This window comes from Pelecanus crispus, chromosome 7, assembly GCF_030463565.1.
Source record: "Pelecanus crispus isolate bPelCri1 chromosome 7, bPelCri1.pri, whole genome shotgun sequence".
Taxonomy (NCBI): domain Eukaryota; kingdom Metazoa; phylum Chordata; class Aves; order Pelecaniformes; family Pelecanidae; genus Pelecanus; species Pelecanus crispus.
The window spans coordinates 23,204,381-23,224,356 of record NC_134649.1 but is presented as its reverse complement, the minus strand read 5'-3'; the positions used below and the strand labels follow the sequence as shown (position 1 = coordinate 23,224,356).

The window sequence follows — 19,976 nt, the reverse complement described above, 5'->3', positions numbered from 1 at the left end:
GAAAAAAGTAGTAAAACCCGTAGGTTGAGATAAAGGCAGTTTAATAGGACAGCAGAGGAGAAAATAATAATAACGATAATAAAAGAATATACAAAGCAAGTGATGTACAACGCAATTGCTCACCACCCACTGACTGATGCCCAGCCAGTCCCCAAGCAGCGATCACTGGCCCCTGGCCCACTCCCCCCAGCATGACACCATATGGTACAGAATAGCCCTTTGGCCAGTTTGGGTCAGCTGTCTTGGCTCTGCCGCCTTCCAGCTTCTTGTGCACCTGGCACAGCATGGGAAGCTGAAAAAGTCCTTAACTAATGTAAGCACTACTTAGCAACAACTAAAAACATCAGTGTGTTATCAACATTATTCTCATACTAAATCCAAAACACAGCACTATGCCAGCTACTAGGAAGAAAATTAACTCTATCCCAGCCAAAACCAGGACATCAGGTTAGAGGAGAGATGCTTTATTTACTTCAAAAGTCTACGCTCTCCATAGCTGGAGAGAATGACTGCCTACTAACTGCTAACTTCAGAGTAAACACACCTCTAGCAGCTCAGTTCTCGATCTCCCTGGTCAGATGAGCTATGCAGTGTATACAAGCAGCACCACACAGCCCAAAGACAGGCTATTCTTCAGGAGAACAGCATGTTATATTCCAGTTACAGGGAAAAGGAAGGCAAGCAGGAGACCTATTCAAATGTAGCAGGGATGCCACAATTTGCCAGATTTACACTCCTTTGCAAATTGGGAGATGCTTGTTCCAAGTTGCATTTTTGAATAGTATTTTTCCCCAAGCCATTTCTACAGCACAGTTCAGCTTCTCCCTGTTTTGATGCGTCTCTTACTCTTAAGAGCATGCCTTTGACCACAGGAAGGCTTTGCTAACTCAGACATCCACATCAAGCTGCCTACCAACACTTACTGCTTGTATATGGGACATGCCAATAGAAATAGCCTTGTCCTTCACACCACTTCGTGCCAGTACACGCAGCTGCATCAGGGTTACATCATAAATCGTATCCTTCCTTGGACTGGGGGTTTGATCTCACATGGCCTACCAACACCACTTAGATTATTAGTACAAAAATAAACTTGAGGGCAGCTCCTCCCAGCATCAAATATCGCTATTTATGAGATGAGATGAAACTCAAGTTCAGTATCAGCCAAGATTAATGCAAGCCTAACTGGTGATTACCCACACTGTGCATCCTAATCCACATGCAGAAATCACCTTCCTGCAGCCAAAGGCTCCTCATCACAGGGAACTGAGCCACTGAGATCTCCCGACTTTATCCCCACACCTCACACAAATCACATGCTGAAAGGCAACAAAACCCCAAAAATGCCAGTTGTGGTTAAAGGGGTCCATTTTGGAGCTTCTGCGTTTTCTAGCTAAGAGAGTCAGCCTTGTAGCTTTGAACACAACTTGGAGCCCTACTGCACTGACTGCCCAAAGGCTCCCCTACTCCTATTTCTTTTGCAGCAAAAGCAGCAACCCAGTTAAGGGCCAAGCTGATTTGGACTCTTTAAGTAGGCAGCATAAAAGGGAGCAGACATAAAATACTGAGACAAACCTGTTCCTTTGTTCAGTATAAAGCAGAAAATTTAGAAAACACCACCACCGTGCTGCCAATGCTACTTATGGGGGGGGGGGGGGGGGGGAACCCAAACTGTATGTGCTATAAGGCTTCTGCAAGAATGAAAGAAGCAAAGCCCCCTAACAGTTCACTAAGCAGTGTTTAAACATTAATTTGGTAATTCTTCCGATTTTAACTCGGCAACAGTACCACCACATTACCAATACAATGCATTTACACAGATAGCTTGATGAGAGTAAAAACTAGAAGCTTTAAAGGCAAGGGTTTGAGATGACTTCACTATAAGACTGACCAGATATGAAAGAAAAAAAGTACTACACAGAAGTCAGTGGCAAGATCAGGCACGTCTGAACCATTAGGAGAACTCAAGTCCAGCCTAATCAAGATACCAGGGAATCCCAACCCACAGCTGAGATCTATTTTAAAGAGTGTTTAACTCCATTTCACAGATTTTTTTGGTGTTTGAGTATAAATGGTGACCTAAACAATTTGGTTAAAATCTAATTTGAATCATATCCCTAAACTCACATAAAAAAGGTCCTACTTCTATTTTGTATCACAGGACTCAAAGAGCTGTTGTACTCAACAACATGGTGACAACACTAAGAAGCTTTTCACATGCTCTTGAACCAAAGACCACATTCAATTGTGCAATTTTACAACAGCATTAAAAGATACTTTTTAAATACCTTACCAGAGACCAGACAAAAGCACTGACAGAATTTATCCTGTAGCAGGCCTTTAACAGTGGTGGCCATGGAAAGAATGTAAGAACAGGGCAAACACGGAGTCATCTTCTGCCAGCCTTCAAGAGTTTGCTGCTGAGGGTTTTCCTAAACCAAAGATGATGTTTTCACTGCCATCTTAGAGCAAGTTTACATTTCCACAAAGAAATGGAAAAGCTGTATTTAGTAATTTTCCATCTTTGAGAGGCAAGAGCTCTGGTTCAGTTTGCAGAGAGAGGACAACAGTGTAGTATTTGGAAAGCCCTTTGGGAACTATAAATCCACTTTTTTGTCACCCTGAGGGCCCCAAAATAAGAAAGCAGCAATGCAGGACAAGGCACACTCATACTGGTAGTGACTGGACAGCCAACGCCAGGTTAACATTTGGTAGGTGCTGTTAAAAGGATAAATCATCTCTGCAGTTAATTTGCTGCCTAGAAGAGGCATAAATAAAGGGACATCAAAAAAGGATGTGATAATGCTTCACTGAAAAATGTGAATGTAGGCCACTGACAAACAACTATAACTCATGGACACTTACCGTATACTAAGAAGCCACACACCCTACTGTACCTACTTAAAGCAAGATTTGAGAAGATGGAGGCATGCACAGAAAGAGAATACTCTAAGCAGTACTGCATTCATCCATGCCCTTTTACAGTTCCTGCCTTGGCTGTTATTTATAGCTCCTTAAAAGCCATTTCTCTCTGTCCTGCCACTTTTGCTCCATTCTCCCAACTAGTTCCCTTCCTAGAAACCAAAACTGACTTTTTTCCCTTACTCCATATGGCTCAAGATTGGGGTCACTAAATTGATCCTGGTATTGCTAAAAATAGCAGCTTCGGGGGTTGAGAGCCAAAACACACAGCTGTGCTTAAAACTATCTTGTACCCTTAAGTGAGACCATACGTTGCTACTGAGCAGTACCGAACTTGCAGCAAAGTGCTAAAAAAACCTGTCAGTTAAAACTTTAACAAATTAAATCTGAAAGCAAATCATCAATACTGTATATCTAAGTCTCATATTAGGTTCAGTACCCTCAAAACCGGGGAGAGATGCAAACTGCCCTCTGCACTCAAGCAGTTTGTTTCTGGAAGCAAATAGCCAGGAAGGGAACACTGCATTACCACATGCTGCCCTCCCTGTCAAAGTTACAGGGGAAAAAAACAGGGAGACTTGCACCCTAACCAATCTAAACACAAATAACACAATAGGAGGAAAGGAAAACATTTAGACTACCTTCATGTTTGACAACAAGCAGGAAACCTTTCACAGTACTGAATGGTTACAGCCAGGTACTCAAGCATCATTCCCAACCCTTTTGTATAAAGAAATAATTGGTACAAATAGGATAAAGCTCAAATGTTTCCAAAAGTACAAGAGTCAGAGGTGTCAGCACTTACATTGTGGGGGGAAATCCAAAAGTGAACACAATCTAAAGCATTATATGATGGGTGCCAGTCATCAACAGAAACACAAGCCCAAATACAGTAGAAGGGAGAGAAGACAATTTTGTGAAATGCAACTTTTCTTTGGCAGTTCTGAAAACACTGGTGCCAGACCAGAGACCAATGGTCATCCCTAGGCCTGCACAAAGGGATGAAGCTTGTAAGAGCAAAAAGGCAAGTACCCTGAATGAAATAAGATAGACAGAAATAACTGGCAGTGTCAGTTTTTAGATTATGGTGACCAAACAGGCACCAAATATAGCACTTCTTAAAGCAAAATGAAGCACAAAGAGAGTGGCAACCTGAATGTATTTCTCTCTTAGTGCAGATTTAGCGCAATTGCGCAGAAGAAAAGCTCTCCAAGTATAACTAAAATGTCTATTTGTTCAAATAACTGCCAAAGACAGCTCTTTCACCTGCCCTTTGGAAGTATCTGCACCAAGTCCTCCCGTATGCCTGAGACATACTCAGATTTTACCATTAAGTTAAATAAAAATAATTTGTTTCTAATGGTATGGGTCCTATAAAGCACAGCAGCCAGTAACAGCTCTGTTCACTTTGTCAAGAGTTTTTTTGCCCAGCATGAAAATGCACAGGGAGGGGGGAACAAAAACAAAAAAAAAAGCCAGACCAGGCAAGCCCTAGCTTCCCAATATACATAAATATGGAAGAGTCCATCCAGAGGAGACTTCCAAAGACCAGGTGCATACTGGCTCTAAGTCATAAAACCTCGATGTTCAGCTGCTTCAGGATTTTGAAAACACTTCCCCAAGGCAAGTCTCTTCTAGTGAAGTGGTAAGCCTCAACAGCAACTAACTGCTGAACCCACTGTTTATGTAGCCTGGCAGTCATAACAAGAGGAAGAAGTTTGCTGAAGAACTTGTTTTACTATATGCAAACACTGAATAAAATAACATCGCCAAATTCTGATCTTCCTATTTATTTCCTAGAGTCATTAAGGTAAGATATCACAAGTGTAAACTAAGCTGTCCGATAGAGCTACAAACTTGAGAAACACAGGATAATGCATCACGCTCAGAATAAGCATTTGCTTATTTGGTGACTATCTGGCTTAAAACTGCAATTTGTATATCCTGTTACCATATTTCTTACCATACTAAATTCAGCAGACTTACTCTCTACATATCTATATACACACACACATTATATATTTATTCCCTCCATGTCATTTATTCATGGCTTTGTTTGATCTCAAGCCCTTAACTCCCTCCTCAAACCTCATTAGAATAGTTTTCAATCTTTTTCTGCTCTACCACCCCCTTTCTAAATAAACATTACACAGGACCGCACAGAGTAAAAATCAGTGGTATGGGGTGTCAATCTGAAGTGGCAGAGGACAACATCTGCTGAGGTCTCAGAAACTTTAGGCATCCACACCAGTAAGTATCCAAAAGTTAAAGACTTCCTCCTTCTCTTACACAACACAGCAGCATGCACTTTATTATTAAGACCCAACTACAAACTTTTGCTGTGATATGAGTTTTGTCCACTTGTAAAAATCTTAATTTTGGAAGAGATCGATTCTCCTGCAAAGCTCAATATCTGAAGAATTGCATAAATAGATTTTGCTTCTAGAACAGAATTTTTACAAGTTTTCTAGTTTGATATGCAGAACTAAGAAGTATTTCAAGTTACATACTGTAATGTAAGTTTTTCTCATTTCAAATTAGACCGCAAAATGGGAATTAATGTCATCACACTTCTAGAAAATGGGATTGTAGTAGTATAAAATGTTAGAGTGGGAGTCAGCTGCTTGCAAGCTTGGATGCTTAAAGCAAAGTTCCCTGTGAAAGGTTGCTTAGCAAACTATCTGTACATACAGGTTAGAATACCTCAAGCAGAAATTAACAATCAAAAGTACAACAAACAGAAATTTGCTGTCCTTGCTTGAAGATATATAGAATACAAGATCAACAACACACTGTAAAACCATGTTACGGATCTTCTAATTCTTTGCTCCATCAGCCTGCATTACCTCCTGGTAACAATGACTGTAACCTGCTCAAACAGGGAATTAAAATCAGTCCGTCTTCTGTAACACTACGGATTTTTACCACCAGGCTACCCTCACCCCACAAATAATTCAGGGGAAAAATTAATCCTTGCACACACAGTAGCCTGGCTAATCTTGCCAGTGTTGTGCCCAAGACAAGAGACCAGCTTTCACAGTGGCATGGAAAGCTGTGTATCACAGATCAAAATGAAAGGGATAACCTCTGATAGTTTTAGTTACTGGAGACCACCAGAGGACCCCTGAAAACCACCAAAGAGGGTGATTATGCATGCGGATTGGACATTTGCATATGATAATGATCTCATGTTTATGTAGATGAATTCTTAGAAATCCTATGAATATGTACAACTTGATAGTATAAAATTTCTGGAAGTTTGCCAGTCGTTGGAGCACTCATGGTGGAACGATCCCCAGTGCTGCCCAGAGCTGCAATAAAGAATGTCTGCTTAATAGTAACTTTGTTGCTATTGAGTTTTATTTCGGGAACTTTCTGAAGACTCCGTTTCCTCTTACGGAGAGGTTTGGACTTTGAGGAATAGTATCTGCGAATTTTTGTATCAAAAGTAATCCCCACATAGCATTTATTTTGTCCTTCTCAACTATTAATTATTATTAAAACTATTATTATTAATTATTAAGTTCTATTAATTATCCTTTACTGTACTGAGATTTAAAAAAAAAAAAAAAAAAAAAAAAGCACACACACAAAAACCAAACAGCAACAACAACAAAAAAACCCCAGAAAACAAAACCACCCATATCCAATTCTCATGACATCTTTCACAATATCAGATCCTGTATCAAGGCACCTTCCTTTCCTTTCTAAGCCAAGCAAGCCTAACTTACAGCTCCAGAGATGGTTGTATCTTCATTGCTCTTTTAAGCTCTGGACTGTAACATTAACTTCAGATTTTCCTCAAGCAAGAAGGTATCATGTAATATTTTGAACACTTATGTCAGTAATTACATACTATGTTTAGCATCACGGAAAGACAAAAGCCTCAACATTAAAATATTTGCATGAATTTAACAAGACTAACAGAAACAGTGCAGCTGAACTCCAATTTATAACTGCATTTAAACCAGTTTAGCATCACTTAATTCATTATTAGGAGTTCTGAATGAATATGATAGGAATTAAAATACTTCTACATTTACAACTTGAACCTGCTAAGATAGATTATCCTAGTTAACTATCACAAAGCTTTTCTAACAAACTAGGCAAAAAAAAAAAATCCAACCGTGATCAGTCAATATGGTATCTACTCATTTTTTAAAAATGCACTCAAGCATCTGTTTTTTTCAAACTCCTGCTGTATGCCTTCACCGAATTATTTCGGTCTGCCTTTGGTCTGCCATGATGTCTGTTGGGAGCCTACCGCATTGCCAAAAATCCTTGTCAAGCTCTTTTAAGTTCAATTTTCTCTTTTTAAATTCAAAATACATTCTTTGTCAGTTTTATCAATTTCCCAGAATTAAATCCTTTTCTCACCCACTTCTACTGCTTTAGTTTTGGACTGATTGCATCTTTTCACACCTTCCCTTTTCTAGTCCGTTACATTCCCTTTCCTCTTATTTTCTCATGTTTTCAATATGCCTGTTAGAAAATGCATTTATAGTTCAGGTTTCCAAACAAATGCACAAGCTCTACGGAGAGCCACTATGACCTCTAAGTGCGCTCAAAGCTAGCAACAATTCACAAAATGTGGGAAGTAGTAACTAGCTACACTCAGAAACACTTTGGCTCAATAGATTCATTAATGTGGCATTTTAAAACATGTAATGTAAAACAAGCCTATATGAATTAGAGCAATCTAAGACCTTCTTTTTTTTCTTTATTCAAACCAGAACAGGACATTATGATCTAATTTTCCTCTACAAAAAGGTCTCACAATGCAAATCCATTTAGCTAGTGACCTACTGTCTTGGGCACTTTACTCCTCCTCATCTGGAAAATTTGTTCTTTCAGAACATCCCTGCCCCTGCTTTTTCTTTGATATATCAAAAGGTTTCCAACCTGATATCAAAAGCTAACACAGTTGATATAAACATTGCGTCCCTGAGACTCCATCTTACATCCTGAAGTTCCACCTACACTTCCAAAGAGTGGAAGACAGACACAATGCCTCGTCCTCCCTCCTTCAAAAGCAGCTGCAAAGCAGAGATGTCTGCCATCCCACCCCACTTCAACATCAAAGCCATTAAGAAAAGCAGAAAGTCTCTCCTACCCTACAGCTCTGCAACAGTGTGCTATTTGGGGTCATATTTACTCAATATCTGCTTCCCAGGATCAGAGCCCACTGTTCACGCTTTCCCCCATGTGTACACACCTTCCAGCAGCCAAAATACTACGGTAACATGATGGTGCTGTTTTCCACTGCATTCTGAACAGGAAAAGTGGGAAGAAAAAGCATCATCTTGCTCTCAATCTCTCATTCTTAATTATAACAGAGATCTATAGTTTCTGACAACATATGATGATCACAGCTTCAAAACTTAATTGTCTTTTTTCTTGAATGAGTTTGCGTCAGTGCGTTAAGTGGTGACTTCAACCACACAGATGACCCAAATAAGCTTCAAGCTTATCAACAGGGCATGAATTTTTAAAAGTCTGCAGTAGTTATCTTACTAGGGGATAAATAATTCCAAGTTTTGACACAGATATAGACATTCAATTCAGGTTGAAATTATGTTTAGTTTAGACAATCTCCTTCAACACCAAAAAAAGACCATGTAGTACAAGACATCAAAAAAGCATTTAACTTGGAGTGAAAATAAATTTAACATATCAAGTAAGATTTTTAAAGGCATGCAAATAACATTTCAGATAATTATCACGATTTAAACAACTGGATATTATATTTGATATGGAGCTTTGTTAACTCCTGAGTTATGTTTTAATAGCCATTCTCCCTCCTCCAACTTTGTACAAGTCAGGTTTCTAATATTCTAGCATTAACTGAAAAAAAATCACAAGTCACTACAATCATTATTAAATACACATAAGCAGCTTGTTTTAAGAAGTTTGACTGAACACACAAAGGCTGTCCTCAAGCATCTATGTGCAGTATCAGTAAATCTGCACATTCAGCCCCTGGCTCCAGCAGCAGGAGCAGCACCTTAACCACTGGTGGGTTTCTGCAAGCAACCTCAGCACAACTTTGGCATGGGCAGAAAGCTCAGGTGCATGGAAAAGACTGGAGGGAGCTCCTGCCATCACATATGCCATTAAAAAAAAAAAAAAAAAAAAAGAAAAAGATGATCATAGCAATAAACTGTCTCAGGGAAGAGCTCTAAAACCAGACTACAGGTTGCTTCGGAACATTTGGGGGTGTAAAGCTGCTGGGTTTAATTCAACTCCTGCAGTACTTGTAGAAGATGGGTAAATGGAAAAGGGCAGTGCCTATGTTTAAAACGGAAACACAATGGAATAGCAGACCAGTCAGTCTAATTTCAGTGTCCAGGAAGAACAGAAGAAATCTGTTGGGAAGTGCTCAAAAACAGAGAAGGGCTTGGGGGAGGAAAGAACAGAGCTGTATCACCTACCCATGGTTCGATATAGCTTGCCTATGACAATCTGACCTCCTACTATAAAGTTAAAAACCAAAGGTGACTCCAGAGGAGAAAGAACAGACACAGGTTTCCTAATTTTAGTAAAGCTTTTAATACTGCCCTATACAAGAGCCTCATAACCAAAAATAAAATCTCATTAACATAGCTTGGGGTACCATGTGTGTGTTTTTTATGAGATACAGTACATGAACAAGTGGATGGAAAATTGAATGAAATAAGACCGATGATGGGCTAGAGGGTCTTTTAAGCTAAAAAGTAAGGGTGGGTGCTTGAGAAGATAAAATAGTACTTTTGACTACTGGGGGAAGATATCGGAAGTAGGTGACATACCACTTAATAAGAACATCTAAGAACTACAAGGTTTAAGCAGTAAAGCAATAGAAAGCAGCAGTCCTGCAACGTAAGATCTGACCACCATAAAGGATCCCACTGGACATAAGTCAAAAATGTTTTACTGCAAGAAACCATTTGCCTTGTGATATAAACGGGAATGCCATATGCAAGACACATTGAGTGATCCTTCCACTTCACTGAACCTTGGTCTGGTCCCAACTGGAAGTGTGTCCAGTTTTATACATCACACTCCAGAAAACGTGACTGAAGAAAACCCACAGAAAAGCATCAGGAACAGCCAGGAAAATGCAACTTATCCAGAATGACCCTGACAACCTGGAGAAGTACACAAAGTAGTTGCTGATGAGAAGGTAACACCCTCCTCCCCACTCTAAATTGCATGGATAAAAAGAATAAAAAGCCTAAAAGGATAGAAGAGCAGGTTTAGGTTAGATTTACAGAAGATCTTTCCAGCTAATAGATAAGCAGAAACAGCTTATCTAACTTTCAATCTCAACAGGTTCATCAGTGGAAGCTGCAGCACCTCCAGCACTTCAAGTTAAGAAGAGTTTGAATTATTTGGCTTTACTACCTAAGGATGAATCACAGGCTAGCATTGTCCTTTACAATGCAAGTTTTTACAATTACCTTCTCTAAAGTAGTACTTACAGCAAAAGAAACAGATCATTGTGTAGGGGAGAATGCACCTCATTCATGAATTTAACAAGAAGTACTCATCACAGAGTAGTAGTTGTAAGGACAGTTAAGGTTCTCAGTGTATTTCATCATTGAAAAGTAGTTCCACCGAGTCCCTCACTTTGAACTGTTTCTCAACATAATGAAAACTATTGTTTGAAATGTCAGTACTAGCAGTTATTGCCTCTTTACCTGTTAGCTGAGATCTGTCAGAATTCGGTGCAGTTTTCGAGTGTATACACGTTAGTCATACAGCTTGTATTTAAGTTTCCTGTGTGGCAGTTGTAGGAGGACTAATAACAACGGCGGGAAACAGAACAGAACTTCGAACATTTTCCTCTACACTCAGCCCACACTCATGCTCCATAAATGCTGTATGAAATTTTTTCTTAGTTTTATCTAGGGACCATTAAAGCCATGTCAGAATACAATCAGTGCAAAATGGATGAGAATCAGCAGTCAGAAATAGCATTACAAGGATAAAAGGAAGGTTTTTCACTTGCTCTTTCAAGAAGAAACTCATTTTAAGACGTTACTCTTTCCTGATTTTATGATCATTTCTATACTGGTTTCTGCCAACAGAAAAAAACACATCCTGTTTTTAGCCAGCTAGTTAGTTTCTTCTCATTCATCCAAACAGAGGATGAAGAGAGCAGAGCTAAATAAGTACCACCTAACTTAATTTGTTTGTATTTCCACTTATGTCTAGCTTTGAATAACCCAAATAATTTTATGAAGTCAGCATTCACAGTTTTAAAAATGTGATGTTTAAGAATGCCCTCCTCTACACAATACATGACAAAGTCTGGTTTTAGGTGCACTTTATCAGACCAAAGCTCTGAAAAGGGAAGAACTTGAAAAATTGCTAGCAATTCAACTCACATTTTGGTATGCTGAAGAAACACTGCAGATTTCATGGGGGCAGTCCAAGCATCTATTTTAGACAACAGTAAAAACACAGCCATGCTCCTTTAAATCCAAACACTCTAAGGTGAAAGTATTAGTACACTGAAGTCTTTGTTTTTAAACAAGCAGCTGGAGAAACAGAGACATGCAAAGGTTAAAAAACAGCAACTGGAAAACTGGCATGTTATTCATCACCAAACAGCAAGTCAAGCACCATTCCATAAGGAGCATGCTGTCTGTTTTGAAGTGCTAAAGTGATTTTCCAACAAGTACCAGTTGGAAACTACAGGTTTAACACAGATGATCTTGACAGACTGGCTTTTTCCAGCTGTTCCTCCTCATGCTTCCTCTTCTCTCTTCTAACCCTCCTTTCTGTCACTTCATCTAAACTATGCTCTGGGTACAAGTGACGAGCTAGTGCACGTCAGAAATGCAGTTTCTAAGAATATGACAAGTTTCTCAGAAGAATACTCAGGAAAAGCTAAATTTCTGACATGCAAATTTTTCTGTGATCTTTAGGTGTTTATGCAAGAGCTTTAAAAATAATCCATACAAGTGTCAAAAAACCTGCTTCCAGTTTTAGTAAGCTTAAATCTATAGGTGAGTCTGATTCAAAATATTCTGAATCACATTAATTCTGGAAAAATCACAGTGCTGTCCTGTCAGAAGCAGAAAAAAGGCTGCTTTCCACAGACACTCAAGATTCCACAAGATCTTCTGTGCCAGGCAAGTGGTGACCTGCTCTGCAGTTTCAACAAGTACAGCACCATTCCTTTATCATCGTCAACTCACGTGGTGTTACAGCTCTTGTTCAACAGCTCTTGGACTATCACCTTTCAGTACAGTGGCAGCTCCATATCAATAATAACTAACACAAGTCTCGCACATACACTTTGGGATCCTTCCATATACCTTCAAAGCACACACCTGTGTGTTAGATATGTTTTGGTTTTGAAGCAGTTATCACTGACATACTTGCACATGCCTGTTCAAACCACAACATCATTTTTCTAATGACTTACAAGGAGCATACACAATTCAGGAAATGTCTGTACCCATTTTTCATGCCAAAGCAAAAGAATTGTTCTGTTTCATTAAGTGTCTCATTGGCCATTATTTGCCGAAAGAAAACCGTTCCTCTGTGGCTGGGCCTACAATCTTCAAATTCATTTCCCTCTATTACAACAGCATTCAAATTGGAGTAAAAATCCAACAGCAGCAATGAACCTTATTCAGAAGGACCTCCACCTTTTACTTGGCTTGAAAGTCTTCTTACTCCTTTCCAGGCAGGTTTTCACTCACCTGTGTAAACTCCTACAGCAGCACAGATACTCAGAGTCTCCCTTACCACTTAATTGCTTGGATAACCCTAGTTAACCAAATAAAAATTGAGCTTTCAGGACACACCTGGGGTCTGCAGTCTTACTTCATGCCAAGATTGCTACTGCTTGGTTAGCTTCATGTCAGGAATGGAAGTCATGATTAGACACAGAAAGGCTAAACCCTTCCATCTAGCCCCAAAATGTATTTCATTGTTGACCTCCAGACATATAACTACTGTCAAACACCAAGTGTTTGCACCGCCTACCAACCAGCTATTTGGAATTGTTATACCAGCTGCCGGCATTTGACACCTTGCCTGCTAACTCTGCACAGGAACAGCTTCAGGCACATGACCCATTTAACTTGCATGTCAGAAGACTGCTCACCTCACTTCACCCAAGTACAAGAGAAACACAGCACAGGCAGATTAAGCCTGCCAAGATGATGCTCAGATGGCACAGGTATCACAGGAAGCAGACAGCATCTCTACAACAGAGAACCAGAATTTGCCCAGACTATTTTAGGCTCCACAAAAAGTCCCTTATATTGCAGAAAGCCTACAGTTTTCATTCATATAGTGTGAATGCCAAAGCTGCTTCTGTTTGGTTAACAGACATGAGGCTCAGTTCTGGTTTCAGACTGCAAAATCCACACATACTAAGGCAATAATTCTGATCGGGGATATTTGGGACATTATTTCTTTCATATGCATCTCTCCTATCATTGTCAAATATGCTGAAAGCCTCAATGTTTCTTCTAGAGCAAACAGCCAATGAAGCTGAAGCAAGGCAAAATTCACCTCAACAGAAGGAAAACGCTAGGACTGAATGATGATATCTGCAGAGCAGAAAGGAAGGAGAGAGAAAGAAGGATGAAACGATGAAACCTTGTGCGGGATTGGTGTATTGGTAAGGCATCCCTTCCTTCTAGGTAAATTTTCCCAACGCACATAAACCAGAGTCTCTTGTGAGCCGCCAAGATCCCTGCCCTTCACAGCATTTATGGGCCAAAGCATCCCCGGTATTAGTTTCACCATGATGCTGCATAAGAAGCCGCTCCAGAAAGACTGTGCTCAGGCACTTCTGAGGTGGATGAAACCTGCCTTCAAGGCTCACTCTCTCCTTCGGATGGCACGATAAGGCATGCATTTTTATCAGCGCTGCAGGACCTTCCTTCAGGCAGGAGGCTCGCACTCTGTTAGGCCAGCCTCTTGGCCCCGCTTCGTTCTGCCACTAATTGTCATGCACTTGGCTGCAAACTCATCAGGGAGGAGGCATGCCGCGCTAGATTTAGCTCATGCTATCCTACAAGGAAGAAAGAAGGGTTTTTTTTCTTCTTCTACGCTCCTATCAGAGGACCTCTTTAGTTGCTAAGGAACTACCGTTTTATTGCATTATAAATGATTTAAGGCAGCCCGGCAGATGCAGGTTTAGTAGGCGGGAGGAGATGTTCCATTTTACCGGCAGCACGAGACGCCTCAGGAGAAGCGGGGGGAGAAGCCGCCGCAGCGCAGCCCTGTCAGGCCCCCCTTCCCCTGAGGGATCCGAAAACACGGGGTATTCCTCCCCAAAACCGGGGTCGTCGCCCCCCCCCCGGCCCAGGAGCGGCCGCGGATCCCAGGGCCCACCCCCACTTGACCCTCGTCCCCCGCCGTAGCCGCCCCCGTAGCAACCACCCGCCCCCGTAGCAACGCGCCCCCCCCCCGCCCCGCCCCACCGCCCTCACCGTTCTGCGCCGCGGCGGGTCCCGGCAGGAGCGCGGCCGTCGCCAGCAGCAGCGAGAGGGCGGCGGGGAGCGGCCCGGAGCGCGGCATCCTCCTGTCCGCGGCCGGGGAGGGGAAGCAGGAGGAGGAAGGGGGCCGCGGGGTGAGGCGGCAGGAGCGAAGCGGCTCCGGCTCCGTCCTTCTCCGCCGACCTCCTACCGCAGCGCAGCGCCCGCTCTCGCGACGCCACCGCCACCTCTCGCGAGATTTGGCGGGGGCGGCGGCGCGGCACCGCGCGGGGCGGGGGGCGACGCGCGCGCGGCACCGGGTGGGTGTGTGTGGGGGGGGGTGTCACGCGTCACGCCGCCCGCCCCCCTCAGCCGCCATGTTGCCGCCGTCGCCCTCTTGCCCCGCCACGGGCATCCCGGCCTCCAGCCCGCAGCTTCCCCTCCTGAGGTGCCGAGCTCCCGTTCCTCGCACCGGCGCTCGGGGCCCCGCCTGAGGCCGCGTCCTCCTCAGGAGCGCTGCGGGCGGGACAGGGGAAGGCCCTCCTGAAGCTGCGGCCTGAGGAGCACCACAGTCCTCGTTTTTGTTCTCCGTGGGCTTAAAATGCCGGCAGATACAGGGTTAGGCAGGCCAACAGCCGGTAGTTTGCCTCCGGTCTTAATTGCAGGGGTGATTTAGGGGTTTTATATGCCATTCTGCAGGGGCCATGAGGTGTCAGAGGGACACAAAATCCATCCCAATAAACACCATTATATCAATCACCGCATACCAGCATTTTTCCCCCCAGCAGGCTTCTGTATGGAGTTTGCTCTGTGAAAGTGCTGCGCTTTTTATAAAAATACAACACGGCCAAATGGAATTTTGCAGTAAGTAATGAAGGGGGTAAGACATGCAGTCACATTGTTGAGAAACCTCAGGACAAGGGCTGCTTCGTCCTGCGTGTCTGCCTGATGGCTGGGGCAAAAAGCCAGGTCATGGTTAGGGCCCACAGACTGCCAGCACATAAGATTGCTCATTCATATGAAAAAATAAAAGTTACGTGTTTTTTGAAGTACAGGGTGGGCTCTGTCCTTGTTGCACGGGTAGGAAACTGAGGCCGCAAGAAGCAAAGATCTTTGCCCCAGGTTAGTGGCAGAAAGCACAAAAGCTCACTCCTGGTTTACCGGACCTGCCAAGCATCCCAAAAAAGTCACTGTGGTTCCACCTCAAGGCTTACCTGACAAGTTTTTGGCAGGTTTTCTCTTCAGGTATCAGGTCAGATGTACTCCTTATGCTCTGGTTGCTTTGTACCGCGCTGGTGACCCCAGCTGATGGTAAGCCTGATGTCTGGTAAGCCAGATTTCTGACTGCTCTCCCTCGCGGAATGAATGGCACAAATGGCTGGAGCCTGCTGCTGAATGTGAACTCGTCATTCTAAAATACACCCGAAGTGGGGAGGAACAAGAGTTGCAGGAGACTGTGGGACAGACCAGCAGAGAAGGATGTTGGAAAAGAAAAGCAGAAAATCACTCAAAACCAGATTTTCTGCTTTTTGCAGGGTCCTCTGTTTCCAATCCAGAGGTCTCTGCAGGCACCGGTGTACCCACAACACAATGGACTGGGGGAGCGGGTGCAGCACCTGCTCGCCTTGTGGTAGTAACCTCCAAACCAGTTGTAATTCCTCACACCAATCTACCGCAGCAGCGAGAGCTTGTTTGACCAGGACACAGCCTGCAGCAGCTGCACAGATCGCACCCTTTGCTCCCCCTCTTCCCTCAAAGCAGCTGGTTGACTTTGCATCCCTCATCCTTTACCCTGGCCTGGTTATTCTCAGCTGATGGTTAGCAAACAGACTCCCTGTCCTTTTATTGTTGGTGTGACTCAAAGACTGAAAAGGAGGAGGATCAGCCACACCTTTTTCATGAAAACCCTGCTGCCCTCTTGAAGCCAGTGAAATCGCTACTCCAGTGCTTCAGGACTTGCTGACAATCATTGTGGGCTTAAAGACTGCAGCTTCACGGGGTTGAGGTCACATGCGAGAATCATTTGGGCATGTGCTAGTGCTGTACGTAATCCTGGCTGCTCCTAACTCTCCAAGCATGCCATGGCACTAGATTTGATGTGCATCAGATATTCCAGTGTGCTGTGCATCCTGCGCTGGAGAATTTCCATGGTGCATTTCCATGACTCACTTTTCATGCCAGCTGAATCATCTGTGACACTACTATTTGTTTTCTTGCCATGGTGCAGAAACATCCTCTTTTTCACTCTCTGTGGAACAGTTCTAACTAGCCCTTGCAAACCAGAAGGAATAGGCAAAAAAATCCAGAAATCAAGGTTTCACACAGTGGTGTCCTTCTTTCTGCTCTTTGCATGCTGTTTTGCCTAGAATACTAGCTCCAGAGGATTTTGCTGTAACTCTCCTTTTTGCAAACACCCACTCGGTATTAGGCCTTACCTACACTCGACTGTTTTCCAAGTTTGGAACTAGTTAGCAATGTACTTGCCTCTGAGCATGGTTTGTATCTGCACAGTAATACTTGTTTCGTAACCATGGCAGCTCCATGACTCATGCTGCCAGAGGCCTGGGCCGAAGTTAGCAGAAGGCTGGGGTTTTTTTCCCCCCTCTGTAGCCAGCTCAGCACACTGTTGTTTTGCTAGATCTTCTGCCCACAGTTGCATAACTCACCCATCACGTTCACATTCCTCTGGCTCTGTCCTGGGGACAACCCCGGGACACGCTGCCCCGCTTACCGCTGGTTTCACCCTCGTGCATGCTTTCACTGGGAGCACAGAGCCATGGTTTCCCTTGGAGGCTGTGATCAGAGATGGTTACCCAGAGCGGTTAACGAAGGTGCTGCACAGACTGAGCTAACCTGTGGGTTTGTGGTTGATGCAGAGTTGCTATGAGCAAACACCACAAGAAACCAAAGCAGAAGATTGCCACGGCCGGGACTGTGCTGACAGACCTGATCTGAAGGTTGTTGTTGCCTTCAAGAGTCTTTTGGGGAAAATAAACAGGGTTCCTACAGATCCCTAATATATATAGCAGGATCTGTTCCTGCCATACTCATGTATCCAGCCATGGCTAGTATAGAGTAAAAACCTGTTGTTCTACCATGCAGGAGTATATCCTCTTACAACAGGTTGCTCTTATAGTGGAGTTGTGGAGAAAAATAGGATTTACCAGCACTGGATTCAACACAGTGGCTTGATAGTGAGGAAAGAGGTTTCTTATGAAGGCAGATTGAGTCTTGTGTAGGGTGCTTGTGCAAGTACAGCAATTCCTTACCTCGTGAGTGGCAGGGGCAACTCAGACATATCAAAGTTTCCAAATACAGTAATTCAAAATCCCTACATTTTCCCTTTCAATCCAGATCCGACTTCTTTTCACCTGAGATGTCTTAATTTTGATTATTCTCTGATTATTCATAAGGACTTTGGCAAAATCAGGACAGAAAATCTTGGATTTGAAACAAGCAAAGAGGAAGAAAAAAAAACCCATCAGCAGCAGCAAATTCAGGAGAGTATCAATTCTTCTCACATTGCAGAAGAACAAAGAGGCATCATCCTTTTTTTTCCTGTATAATCTTTGAGCCTGTCTTCTTGCAACTGGAAGTGTTTAAGAGATCCCTGTTATTTCAATGTATTTATTAATACACTTTGGCACTTGAAGACAGCTTTGCCTCTAGAAGTCTCACTTGCAGTCACCTTCTTTTGAATCTATTATTGGCAAGTTGAAAATGTAGGGTAAAGCATGAAACACTCGCTGACGTCTAGCAGTGAAACTCAGCTATTGCAACTGTTCTCAGGGCTAAGAAATGCTGAATAACATCAGTTAATACTTTGAGGGCAACATGCTAGGGAAAACACAGATCCATATCCAACAGGCTCAAATCAGCTTGTAGACGGACACATGCATGCAGTGTACTTGCAAACCAGAATGCCTTGGCACTGTAAGACTGCATTGTTAAATGCACGGTCGAGATAACACATGTGTTTGTTTTGTGCATGCGGGGCAAGGATGAATGAGCAAACACAATGCAATACATGTGTGCATGTATATACATTATATAAGGCCAGTCAGACAAACTCCAGCTGCTGGCCCTCGGCAGTCCTTGCCTGCCTTGCAGCATGGCAGAAGTGTGCAGCTCTGCAGCAAGAAGTACTGCTGGAGGCAAAGCATCCCAGGAAGTAGCTCTGGCCTTTGGGTTATACATAGGATTAATGTATATTAATCTCCCCAAAGGCACAATGGCAGGCAGGGAACACCATTAACCTAATCAGATAACAGAATGGAGCCACCAGGGGTGACACCCATCACAGTGAGTCACCAGAAAGGCTCTTTGGCTCCTCTTACAGATGGGTGTGCTGCACAGGGGACTCCTTACAAGCTTTCATCCTAAACAGGCAGAGGATGGTTGAACTGAAAAAGAAGCAGTGTTCTGAGGAATGAGAGGCAAAGGAAAAGCTCATAAAATAGAGAAGTGGGCTTTCTGAAAAAAAGAGAGGAAAGACCCTAGGGTAGTGATGAGAAGAGAATATAGATGTGCTTTTTTATTTTGCAGAAACCTGGCTTTACACTTAACCTCACTGGGTAATGGCAATTTGGTTATTTTGAGCAATCTCCCATCCTCCTACATGTTCAAATGTTCCTGTCAGAACTGGTCAAAATGTTTTAACTGATTTTTTTTTTTTTTCTGAGAAGAAATGTCTTTTCATGCAAAACAAACATTGTGACAGAAAGGGTAATTTTGGTCAGAATGATTCTTAATGTAAATAGAGTCCAATGAGAAATATCAGCATATTTGATTTCATCTCTGTTATGACAAAAATCTGAAGTTTGTCTAACCTTATTTTCTGCAGAAAAGGACCAAGGAGGACAAAAAGAAAGTGTTTTTTTCTCCTCTCTGACCCAACCCCAAAGTTATTTCTCTCAATTGCAAATTTTTCATCCAGCTGAGCCATGCAGTAATGTTTTTCTCCACCCAATTTTTTAGGGAACTGGGTCCAATAGTTTAGCTTCCAGTTACAGACACACAAAAACTATTCCCTGACCTCATTATCCCAAGGAAAGGGATAACATTATCCTCCTGCTCTTGTTGGAAGCAGCTCCATCCAGCCATGGGCAGGATGCATGGGGACAGCCATGCTGCACCCAACTTGCTCTTGCAGGCTGTGGGTCCCAGCAAGAGGCCTCCAAGAAGGCACAGAGGAAAACCTGAACATCTGGAGCGATTTGCATGATGCAAAGGTGAAGTTGTGGATGATGCCATCAGAAGTAGACGGCAGGTGGCACCCATGGATTAGCACAGGGCTTGCTCAAGGTGAGCACCAGCCAGGCTGGGCAATGCCTGCAGCTAGGGTTTAACTTCATTGCCTTGAAGAGGTAGAAGAGCAGGGAAATGGGCTCTTTTGGTTGCATGCAGGAACATCTATGTACCCTGTGTGGGGTGGCCTGGGGCTGTTCCCCACAGGCCACTCAGGTTATTCCCATCACATTTTGTTAGCCTGGGGATCAGGCTTAGCTTTGGTTAAGGGGTACCCACAGCAAGCAGGGATGTTGTTCCAGGGACCAGCAAGGGCACTGCTACTTAAGGGATAGGGAAGCAAGGGGGACACCATGGCTGGCAGGGAAGGACCAGCCCCAA

At 43.1% G+C, this 19,976-nt stretch overlaps 1 protein-coding gene across 1 annotated transcript in view; it reads right to left on the bottom strand.

Moving 5' to 3' along the window:
- The window catches only part of NPTN (neuroplastin), a 64,896-nt gene extending 50,445 nt beyond the window's left edge, over nucleotides 1-14,451 (bottom strand). The window contains exons 1-2 of the mRNA XM_075714211.1: nucleotides 14,364-14,451; nucleotides 12,618-12,684 (exon numbers count right to left, since the gene is read on the bottom strand). Of these exons, the coding sequence (XP_075570326.1) occupies nucleotides 12,618-12,684; nucleotides 14,364-14,451 (155 nt within the window). The remainder of the gene's footprint in view (nucleotides 1-12,617; nucleotides 12,685-14,363) is intronic.
- Nucleotides 14,452-19,976: the final 5,525 nt, after the last annotated feature.